General features: G+C 34.4%; 1 protein-coding gene and 1 long non-coding RNA gene across 4 annotated transcripts in view; both read left to right on the forward strand.

The window, feature by feature from the left end:
• LOC307008409 (uncharacterized protein) overlaps window positions 1-11,044 on the forward strand; it is a 32,609-nt gene extending 21,565 nt beyond the window's left edge. The window contains exons 6-9 of one of the 3 annotated variants that reach the window (XM_079631175.1): window positions 5,611-5,754; window positions 6,001-6,108; window positions 7,028-7,108; window positions 8,318-11,044. In XM_079631175.1, the coding sequence (XP_079487301.1) occupies window positions 5,611-5,754; window positions 6,001-6,108; window positions 7,028-7,108; window positions 8,318-8,490 (506 nt within the window). In that variant the 3' untranslated portion in view covers window positions 8,491-11,044. The remainder of the gene's footprint in view (window positions 1-5,610; window positions 5,755-6,000; window positions 6,109-7,027; window positions 7,109-8,317) is intronic. The other 2 variants (XM_079631176.1, XM_079631177.1) reach the window with 2 other exon arrangements.
• LOC307008412 lies at window positions 793-2,271 on the forward strand. The gene is made up of 3 exons (XR_013799815.1): window positions 793-926; window positions 1,150-1,229; window positions 2,133-2,271. It is a non-coding gene; the product is annotated as an uncharacterized lncRNA (long non-coding RNA).
• Window positions 11,045-12,150: the final 1,106 nt, after the last annotated feature.

The raw sequence follows: 12,150 nt of genomic DNA on the forward strand, positions 1-12,150 counted from the left end.
GGTAAATCAAGAAGATTTAAACAAAAGACTAACTGTGTGAATCTGTATAACAATGAATAGTTTTCTATCAATGAATGTATCCAAACAGTTGCTCACCTGTCTAATAAAACCCATAATATATTAAAGCATCTTTGGTGTTTCCATGGTTTCTACAGTAGGCTCTAAAACCAGAAATGATAGGTGATGCACGGACACAATCCGTGTCCTGGTAATAACTGCTTATTTCTCTGGTATACAGAGAAACATTCTTCGAAACATTCTTTAAACATTCTTCGAAACATTTGGATACTGTAAGTAGCCTACAAAAATCAACAAAATATATAATATTGTTCTAGTGATTTTTGGATATTTTTATCCAAAAGTCTTACATAGTGTGCCTTTAAATAGATATCAAATATAATACAATTTATTTGAGTAAATGAGTCCAGCTGTAACTCTAATTTCCTCCTGCAGATGTCACTAATAACCAGGAAATTGTCTGTCTTGGACACCTATTTGTTAAACATAAAAATACTTATATTATTAGTGTTTATTTTTATAAAGAGCTATATTTATATTATGCAGTAAAGAGCTATAGGCTCTCATCCACCATCTGTGTGTGAAACATGAAATTGTCTTGTGTGGAGTATTTAAGTCAGTTGTGCTTCTGATGAATCTGCTGGTTTGAGGAATCGTACTGGTCTTATCAATGATCACAGTATCAGAGCGGATCTGTCACGTTGTATCAAGACCGCTGACACTAAAAGTGTAGGCATATATCAAGATGCCATATGATCTCCTGTGTATTATATTTGTCGCTGTGGGTTATTTAGACCAGTGTTTCTCAACTGGTCGCGGAGTGTGTCGTCAAAGACACAACATCGACACAAATACGAGTAAAGGAAGAGAAGAAGAGTCCTCAGTGAGAGATGCAAGAGCAGAGTAATGTATGAGCTTGCTAATATTCATATGTTCAGATCAGGAAAGAATATGTTAATCATGTCAAAAATAGCCTGTATTTTATAAGAATCAGCTCTGGTTTCTCGGTATCACATTCTGTGTAGCTAAACATTGCAGTTTTAACACTATAGAAGCAAAACGAGCCAAATAAGCCTTTCCACCATGTTCAAACTCTATGCTAATACTCTCTGTACTTTAATTCTCTATTAGTGACACCTTTGCTATTAGACCAGATATCAGACTTTGCAGGGACATGTCTAAACTTTTAGCAGTGACACAGCAAACCAAAGGTATGTTTGAATAGAATATGTGAATATAAGTTGTTGTGGAAATTTATCAATATTCAATAACCTGGATGAAGGAGACAAAGTCGATTCTCAAAAGTTTAAACAAAGTATTTTATTTCTTGCAAGAAATAGGCGTTCAACATACAGAGAGCGTCTGATATGAGAAGGCCCATGGCATTCTCACGCAGAGAGCATCTGACATGAGAAGGCGAAGGCTAGTCCCTTTCGCCAAGGTTATATACCCTAACACACCCTGTGTAAAAAATCCTTTGTTACCTTAAAGGGAGATGTCTTAGCTCATTATCTCATGTCCAACCCAAATTCTAACTGGTCTGAGCAACGTCATGTCTGCAAAAGTTTCCTGTACTGCTCTTTTTCACACATCTTGTCTATCTTTAGTTCGATCAAAGCTGCGCACATATTTTTCACACTTGGAGTACAAAAAGTCATTTGGAGTACACATATTGTCAGCCCTCACATGACCTCAGTGAACATTTTGTTCCTTCAAGCCTGTTCTAACTTATACATTTATAAAAAACTTAGTTTTATATCTTTAATAATGTGCTTTTGATTATATTCCTTTAAATGCTTATGAGTAAAAATTAATCTTCATCGTTAATAAAAGTTGTACCCATCTAAAAGTAAAATTTCCATTACAAAGTATACACTATGAGTATATGATATCAAAAGATATAATAGACAAAAAGAACATCCATAAATGGATTAAAAACAATAATAATATTTTTAGGATTAATCATAAAAGAACAATCATGATAACCATAATCACTTTTTTTCTTCTTCTTATACACCACCTTCCCACTTGCTGTTTCAAACGTATGATTAGCACATTCACACTTTTTTAGGAAATGTACCTGAAAATTGAAACTTCTTTTTACACCTTTCTAGTTTCAGTGTCTTTTGTCAGACGTATGTCTATTACAGTGCACCCATCGTCTGCCGTCCCCCATATGAGGAAACTTCCTCTTTTCTCGGTGGAGCGGTCAGATATTTCCTCATGTGTCAGTCCAGAGTGAGTCTCTCTGTGAGGAGCTTCACGAGAGCCAGAACACAGACAGACTGACGTCCACACACTCATGTCACCATCTGAAGCTTCATCCACACTCTTCTGCTGCCATTGGGCTCTTCTGGAAACTGGACTTTAGAGAAATGATGCTCATCTTTGGACTGATGCTGCTGCAAACTGCTGCATGTGAGTCCACTTTATGATGCTGTTCAATATCGTGAATCTCTGAAATAAAAACACTGCGATATTACACGAGTGTTTCCAAAACAGTCTGTAGTGATCTATAGTCTTAGTGTTACTGATATTATTTATAGTGTGTATTTGTGGAGGATTAACAAAATGTGAGAGAAAGTCTGTTTGTTTCTTAGTGTCTTTGTACAAAAAAGTTTCTTTTTTTTTTTTAAATGTAATCATTTATTTATATTAAATTATCATATGGGGGTTCATCAAATCATGTCTCTTCATTGCAGTTTTTTACAGTTACGTTTCTCAATACTTAGGTCAATTTTTCAAAACTCTTCACACAGTGAGCACAACAGAAGTGTATGTGGGCTGAACTGTGGATCATTTATCATTGCTTTGGCTCAAAATGCATTCAATGACGACATCTTTCAAATTACATTAATTATTTTCTCACTTTGACACAACAACCAGCAAAACTCTGTGTATCTACAGGCCAATCTGCACACGCTTACAAACTGATTTCAAAACTGTTAAACTTAAGTTCAAAACAATAACATAATACAAAACTGTAAACGACAGCATTTTGCCACATTTCTACAGTAATATTGTAATGAACTATATTTTGAATCTAAAAATGAAATGGTATAAAACAATTGGACCAACCACAGCTGATTCCTGTATCTGTATCGGTGGATGGTGTGTAGACAAATGTTTGTACTTTGGAATTACTCAATGCTAAAAATAAAGACATAAAATATATAAAGTATTGAAGCATCATGTCTGATTCATTCTAGTAACATATATTGCAGTGAATTGTAAACAGTAGAGAGGTGTCCTTGTTTAACAGAAGAAAATATTGTATAAAGCTCCTGTTGTTGGTGTTTTTTGTTTTGTGGGTGACAAAGTGTATTTGTTGGCTGTCAAGTTCAACCTTTATTGAAGAATATGTTGATTTGAGACATGTATGAAGTGATCTGGCAGTTTTAGTGCATTTTGAGTGTGAAATTCACTGCTGTGCCGAGCTGAAAGTTGGTTAGGAGAACTGTGTTAAGAGTTTTGAAAAAGTGAAAGTATTGAGAAATGTGTCCTAGCGACTGTAAAAAAAAAAAATGTAAATCTGATGTTAAAAAGAACGAAATTTCAGTTTAACTGGATTTAACTTTTTTCTAAACCAAGTTCAATCTATATAAATCTCTAATGTTCATTAATTCATGAGGAGAGAAATTCCTTAGAGAAAAGATTTGAGCATTTGTGTTTAGCTTCAGATGAGCTGAGCTCAGATGTTTCAATGAGATCAGATCAAGAGTTTCATTTCATCTTTAATTCTGTGAATGTTTGTGTAATTTGTGTCTGATTTTAGTTTATTATGAGATAAATATTTACATCAGCAGTAGCACTCTGTATGTATGTTGATCTCTCTCTCTCTGTGTGTGTGTGTGTGTGTGTGTGTGTGTGTGTGTGTGTGTGTGTGTGTGTGTGTGTGTGTGTGTGTGTGTGTGTGTGTGTGTGTGTGTGTGTGTGTGTGTGTGTGTGTGTGTGTGTGTGTGTGTGTGTGTGTGTGTGTGTGTGTGTGGTGTGTGCGTGTGTGTGTGGTATGTGTGTTCTTCTTCAGGTATGGAGTTTAACTGCAGGTTTAATCAGTCAGTTCCCTGTTACGCTGCTCTGGATCACAAACTCAATCTGTCGATGGTGGATGCAAGAAATTATAAACTGAATATAGTAAAGACAATAAACAACAACTCAGATGTTTGTAAAGTAAAGAATGACACGAGATATGAGAAGGAATGTGGTCTTTTTATGAACAGAACTGAAGTGACATTCATTAATGGGAATCTGATAATAAACCGTGTGACCAGAGCAGATTCAGGGAATTACACTTTAAAACTTGATCTCTCAGACGGCACAGAGAAACCTGCATATCTTCAAGTGAAAGTTGAAGGTACAGTAACTCTCTCATCAGACGCATTACAATCTCATGATCTCCAATGATCTCACTCTCATGCAAACGAATCAGTGGAATCTCTGTGAAGGTTTTTATTATTATTATTATTATTTAGTGAAAAGTATCTGCACTTTCCATGTACTAAGAGTATTTTCAGAATTGAAAACTAGTTACTAACTGTATATTGCCCACCGTTATAAAAGTAGTATGTGAAAGCATTTCAAACAGTAATTTGCTACATTGTTGACACGACTAACCTATGCTGCATGTTTAATTCAGTGATGTCCAGCTATTATCGCAGCAATAAATGTGTTTATAAATGTCTTGAAATTGAGTTGTGACTGTAGTCATGTGTTCCGCCCTCCAGCTCCTATTGGCTCAGTGGAAGTGTCGATCATCTGCTCCTCCAGTGGAGTGACGTCAGTGTCCTGCTCTTCTGACGGGGATCTGCTCATCTACAGCTGGACTCTGAATGGACATCCACTGATGGATGGAAACACCAACATTCAGCTGAATAACACAACTCATGGAGACATCATCTGCAGTGTGAAGAACCACGTCAGTGACGGACAGAAGAGCATTAGTGTAGAAGACTGTCCTCCTGGTGAGCTTTTAATTCATGAATCTCCATGTATTTAATCAACAGCAACAGCAACAAGAGAGATGCAGACGAGTGAATCTCACAAAACATGTCAATGTCAAACCACATTTCACCCCAAAATCAAAAGAAATTATATTTCGTATGAATTGATAAACACAATTATTCACAATGATAATGTTGATTTGATTATTATTACTGCAATTGCATATTTTTACATAAGTGCTAAAAGGATGGTTTTATTTAGCATAATTTAAAAATGGATAAACACTAAATGTTTCAATTTCATATTTTTATAAATGTTATATTATTGAAAATATTTCTCTTTTTCTCTTTTTTTTTTTTTTACATTTTCCTCATTAGAGGTGAGTTATGGGGTGTAAATGTCACAATGAAATTGGTTCCATGACCCTAAAAGCAGGCAGTGAAACACTTATGCAAAATATTACTATTTACAGTTTTGATTTTGATTTTGAAGTGAAATGTGACCTGAGTGTGTCCTGGAAAGGTTTTCTAAGATTCAGACAAATTGATTCCCATAACTGAGCAATGTTTCTTCAGTCATTTGTGTTGACGTGTTTTAAGTGAATTGGTTGATAGAGAATGCAGGTGATTCTGCAGTGATGCTTTATTACAGGAACAACTACTGTAGCTGTGACCTCTGGTTTGACCTCTACACTGACCAGTAGCACACTGACATCAGGACATGGTACGAGTTTGTCATCAGCTGGTATGAATCTCACCTCCACTCAGAGCTCTGGAAAAATGTCTCCATTTATGTGTGAGTGTTGAACTACTGCACATACTGCAAATTACAAATAAACCGAATAATAATAATAATGATGGCAGTGAGAGGGGGACACTTGCTGTTCTGAAGCTAAAATGATTTTTGAACTAATTTACTTTGCTTTTAGTTGTTAAAGATCTTAAATTCTTGTTGCTGTTGCTGTTGCAGTTGATTTGAATGAACCTTTATAAGCGGGTTCGGACTTTGATTGAAATGACTGTGTGTTTCTTCCTTCCGAAGATATAAGCTTCTATATGATCATTTTGGGCTGTGTTGCGCTGGTGCTGATTCTGCTGTTCATCACTGCATGTCACTTTTACAAGAGGAAACGGCTCAAGTCGACACCAGGTCAGTTCATGTTGAATCTGTAGTCAGTAGTAACTGATGTTAATGTAAATGTAATGATGTAGCATGCAAGGAGAAATTACAGAGCCAAATGCATTGGTTAATATTCCTCAAAATGCTGAGGAGATTTGTGGCATACATGTTATATATGCTGACAATCATTTTGGAAGTAGAAACATTACAGTTGTGGTGAAGATGATCTGAGCCAGTTTTGGCTGAGAAACCTTGTCAGGTGAGTCATGAAAAACAATAGGCAAATTGGTTCAAAATGGCAGAAAGGCCTCATGAATATATATATAGAAAGAAAAATCTTGACTTTAAACCTGATTATTTGACTCAATAATGATTTTTTGAGCAAATGTACTCGCGTATGATCATGATAAAAGTCATTGGGCCTTATTCATGAAGCACAGTTCAATCATAAAGCTTTTCTGACATAAATGTTTGTATTTATGAAAGTGTTCGTATTTTCACAATGTAAGGTGGTATGGAAAAAAATGACGCCTTCTTCCAAAATATAAAAGTGGGATATATAAATATATAATTAAAATGATAGAGTTAAGAGTTAAATGTGAAAATAAATTGCTCATTGTGAATGCATGCCGTTTACGAATTCATTAACATGTTTAACTATAAAGTCTGAGTTTTATGAAGCATTTGTGAATCCAGAGGAGAGTTTATAGGACAGCACTTTTTACACGTAAATTGCTCTGAATTTACTTATATATTTCCGGAAGTTGTATTAATAAGGTCCAATAAATATACGGGTGGAGAAGATTCTGTCCTCTGGTTAAGTTGATGTGATGTCTCATGATCTGAGGATAATCTGTTATAGAGGCTAGTTTTTGAAGCTAATAATTCATTAATGATTGAAATGACAGATTGGAGTCTATATGTGGCTAATCTCAGTTTTTCTCATCAGCCGCTGCTGGAGATACGGAGCTCGTTTATGCTCAGATCTCTCATGAGAAACACAACAAAAAGAGTGGAAAGAAGAAATCAGGTATGAATGAAAAAACACTGAAACTACATCATTTACAAACAAATACAACACAAGAATCTTTTAGCTTGTGGGTTTTGTTTTTTTTGGTGACGCGACAGCGACTGCCTACAACCTAAAGGGATATCTCACCCAAAAAGAAAAGTTTGTCATTACATTTTGTTGAACACAAAATGGTAGCCATTGACTTCCATTGTATTTTTGCTCCTACTAAAGGAAGTCAATACCGTCAACTGTTTGGTTACCAACATCCTTTGAAATATCAACTTTTGAGTTCAACAGATGAAAGAAACTCATACAGGTTTGGAATAACTTGAGGTTGATTTATTTTTGGTGTGAACTATCCCTTAAGGTCATATACAGTCACTTTCACTCCATGTAAAGCCTTCTAGTTGACTTGTCATTGCAGATTGCGTTCAATGTCATCACACTTTTAGACTAAACGAAAAGATGATGTAAAAAGTAATTGCATCTGTCTTTTGAAATCATGTATTTTACAGTTTGAAGGCCGTTTAATGGATTAAGTAATGAAGATAACTTTTCAAACACTGACAGTATAAGGTGTTCAATAAGTGAAGAAATATTTCAGCTGTACTTCCTTTGGTTGATTATTTTGCTCTAAATCAGTCAGATTCTTCAATTGTGTTGGTTTCACATCTCAAACATATTAATGCATGTTTTTTAAAAATATAGACAATTGACAACTTTTCCCTCATGATGATGGAAAGACTTCAATTGCTGTGTTGACGACATCAGTCAAGCTCAACCATTCAACACTTTTTATTACATTAATTGATACATTTTATAATTTAATTTTAAGTTAAATTGTATCGTTATATTAAGTAGAAGTATATTAAGTAAGTTTATATTTTTCAAAGATTGTAATTTGTAAACCGGAATGAAAAATTTTGGTCGTGGGTCGTAAAATAAGTGTGACTTAATTTCTGTTGAAACACCAAACAAAAGTTTAGAGCTTTGTCAAAGAGGACGAATCTCATACAAATGAGTAAATAAGCGAATTATTCTATAGAGTAACAAGTCGTTGAACTTGCTCCGTATTTTTGGATGGATCTTGCATTTTGTTTGCTACTTTATCAGTAAAGCATTTGTCAGTTTCCAGTTATTGTATGCAAATGTTGCTATTGTTCACAGGAGACTTACCGTAACTAACAGACTTGTCCTGTCATCATATTTTTCCTCTTCTGTCTGCAGAATCGCTCTCGGCCGCTGATGTTGAATATGCCGCGGTCGGGCCGCAGACGAAGAGGAAGGAGAAAAAGGAGGAAGAGGTTCAATACGGAGAGGTGAGGTTCACTCCGAGCCGCTCAAACGCTCGCCAGGAGCCTAAGGAGGAGTGTTTGTACTCTCAGGTACAGAGACGCTAGTTCCACAACCAAACTTGTGGGAATGAAGTCCTTGCGTTCACTTTGGAAGTTTTATAGTTAGTTTATACAAAACATGTTCATGAAGGATCAGAGAAACATTGTGAAACTTCTTTTGATTGACATGCATGTTAATGATGGTATTGTAATAGTTTAATTGATATAGTGTGTTGTGTTGTGGGATATCCCAGCTAACAAAACATGCTAATGTTCCTATTAAGTTATGAATACATTATTTCTGAATGTACTCTGAAGGTCAAGATTTTTTAATGTTTTTTTTTTTCTTGGTTATGCAAACATTAAGGTAACGTTCCCTTTCATTATTGGAAACATTATTAGAATGTTACTTTTGAATGTTCTCTAAACATTCTGAAACATTTAAAAAACATTATAGAAACGTTCCATAGAAAAAAATGTTCCATGGATGATGTGCAAATAAGGTTTTTATGCTAACATTTAAAGATCATTATTTTAACTTTGAGATCATTAACTTTGAACGAATTTTCTATTAATGTCACTGGATGAATGTTTGTTCACAACTTTACGAGAGCCTTTCCAGAATAGCTGAAGTTACTGTAATAGAGTGTGAGTATTAACATTCCTGTCTGTGAAAACTGTTAAACATTGAGTTAACCAAGCAGAAGGACAGAAAGAGGAAACCAAATGGTGTTATTTTCCATCAAACTAAGCACTTCTGTTTTCGGCGCTTCATGAATTGTGCTGTCGGCAGCTTTAACATGAGGAAACATTAAATGAAAGCAGACTTTTCATCATGAGTCTGGAGGAGGGGATCTGATGTGGTCAATGAATCAAAAGTCATGAAAATACAGACATTTTTAATTATATTTAAAACATTTCAAAGCATTCAAAATCTGAGCTTTGCTAGATTTCTTGCAGATACTAGTTAGTGAGGAGAATTTAACTTTAAAGCGTCAAACATCTGCAAATGAGTTTTATTTATATGGTACATGTTATTTCAAAATGTTTACAGAAAAGTAAAAGTACAAAGAGCAAAGAAGTCTACAGGTTCGTTCACACTGACTGGGTTAAATGGCTTAAAGTTACATAAGTCTTGTAGTGTTGGTTGCTATAGACTCGGTTAGTTTCTACCTAGTAAACTGGTCAAGGATTCAATTCCCAGATAAAACATGATTGCTTGAATGCAGAGCAAAGTTGCTTTGGATAAAAGGCAGAAATGTAAATGTACTCAACTTAGCGTTAATGTTAATTCAAATTACATTCATTGTAATTAATTTTATAATAAAATGTATTAATTTGAATCTATTTATATTATTGGCCAAATCTTTATGTAAAGTTGGATATATAGTATATCCAACTTTATTTGCATACATACAGTACACTCACATAAAGTGAGACATAGCGAATCTCAACTGCTCGATTGCTTGTATATCATCTCAAAATGACTATTATTACCTTTTTATGAGATTATAAGGTATGAAGATATTATTATGATAATACAAACTTTAACATTATGGTTTTCTTTAAAGCTGTGCATTGAGAAAAGACTATAAATAAATAAAAATAAAAATAATTCACAATATAAATAAAAATGACTTGACTTGACATTTATGCTGTCAGCGTGAACGGCCCTTAGATTGACTCAAATTAGATCCACTTTGGCTTTTATTCATGCCGATTGAAAGCATATTTGTCGTTACTGTATCAAGTATCATAACTGTATCATAAGAGTTGTTGTGTTCGGTCAGTTCCTTCAGCTTGAGTTTGGTTTATAAATGTGAGGTTGGTTTCAGCCGAACACTGTCGATTTACACCGCTTTATTTTGATGAGTTTGGAAATCTTTGCGTTGGCTTCAGAAAGCTGGTGGTCTGATGTGGATTTAAGTGTGGTTTCTTGATCATATCATGTGATTTCCTGCATGTGATAGGAAACATCTCATCCCTTCTCAGTGCAAACGGTGAACGCTGTGGCCAATTACATCTCTGTTGTGTGCATGCAACAGTGTATTTTGAGACATTTTATACATATATATATGGATATGCAGGATTCCACAGCTATTGGTCATTTAATTTTTCACTAGTTTTCAGGTAGTTTGATTCTAAATATAAAATAAAGAAATATAAAAAAAAATAGTTTGCTTGGGTGCATATGAATGATTTAAAAGATTTGTTAATGTAAAACTCTCTAATAAGACATCAAATGTCTTCTGAATCTACACAAGCAGTCAAAGCGAGTGGTGTCGGTGAGATCGAGTGATTCGGAGCATGTTTCGATGTGATGGGGTTAAAGGGATGGAGATGCTGGTTGCGTTTGCATCTTCATTTTCCACTTTACAACTTCCACACAGCTAATGATTAACATGCATGTGAACACCATGCAGACTCTCATCCTGCTGTTATCTGCACGGCTGTAAACAGACTTTCACCAGATATAAGTTTCCTTCTCTCCGTTTCATTCTGTGTTTTCACACTCATCAAGATACATCTGTAAATAACACATTAGGTTCACATCTTGGCTTCATGTGTAAAATACTTGTTTGTAAAATACTTTGTGTGTCAATAAAGATATTAAAGTGTGAAACAAGATAGCTATCCTTTTATTTGGTGAATGAGACGCTGTAGCAATAGGCAAGGTATAAAGTTTATTTTATATAGCACATTTCAAACACTATGTCAATTCAAAGTGTTTTACACAGAAAGGAATTAAAATAATCACAAAATAAAAGCAAGGGAAATTAAAAGTTACACCAGGAAACTGAAGGAAGGGTCTTTTTTGAAAGAATGAGCCGTACAGATGCAATGGTTTGTTTCTCTGAATAATATGCACGTAATACACACTGATTCATTCATACGTTTGTTGCACTTTTCAGCTGCAAGAATTTCACTAGAAATGTATAATTAAAGTGAATACTATGTTTCTTCTCTTTTGTTCCTGAAACCTAAAAATGTGTTTGCATGGTTGTCTATTACTTATTTCACCCAAAAATAAAAGTCCTGTCCTCATTTACTTGCCCTCATGTCCTCCCTGATCATTTAAAAAATAAAAAGCTCAGGACCCCTTTGACTTTCATTGTATGAGCAAAAACAATTGAAATATCAAATTTGTGATCAACATAAAAATATATATATATATTATTTTGGTGAAGATCTTACTTGAATATACTCTTGAAACTGAACTCATCACCTGATTATGTTTATGGACAAATCACACTTTTATTGTTCCTTATCATTTACTTTTTTGAGCTCCCCCAAATTTTACTTTCGCTTTAAACAGCCAATGAAATTAATTTAAATAGAATATGACATTGTTGAATTCATCTTTGCATCTCAACAGTTTTTGACCTAAAGCAGTATTTTCATTCCAAACTTTAATGACTTTCTTTTTCCGGTGAAGAATAGGTTTTTTTTTTTTTTTTTTTTTTTTTGGACCCCATTGACTTTCATTGTATAAACAAAAACTCCACACAAGAATAATTTTACATTATTTGTATTACAATATCTTACGTAAATACTCTTAAAACTCAAGACTAAGTCATTACTGGATTATGTTTACGAGTTACTGTAAAATCACACTTACAGTTAATCTCGGTATAAAATACAATTGGATATTTATTGAATTGTTTTTATAACCATTACTGGAGATGGACAAACTTGACTGAAGTGTGAACACCAGTGACTTTTGAG

The sequence above is a fragment of the Phoxinus phoxinus genome (genome assembly GCF_949152265.1).
Source record: "Phoxinus phoxinus genome assembly, chromosome: 12".
Lineage (NCBI taxonomy): Eukaryota > Metazoa > Chordata > Actinopteri > Cypriniformes > Leuciscidae > Phoxinus > Phoxinus phoxinus.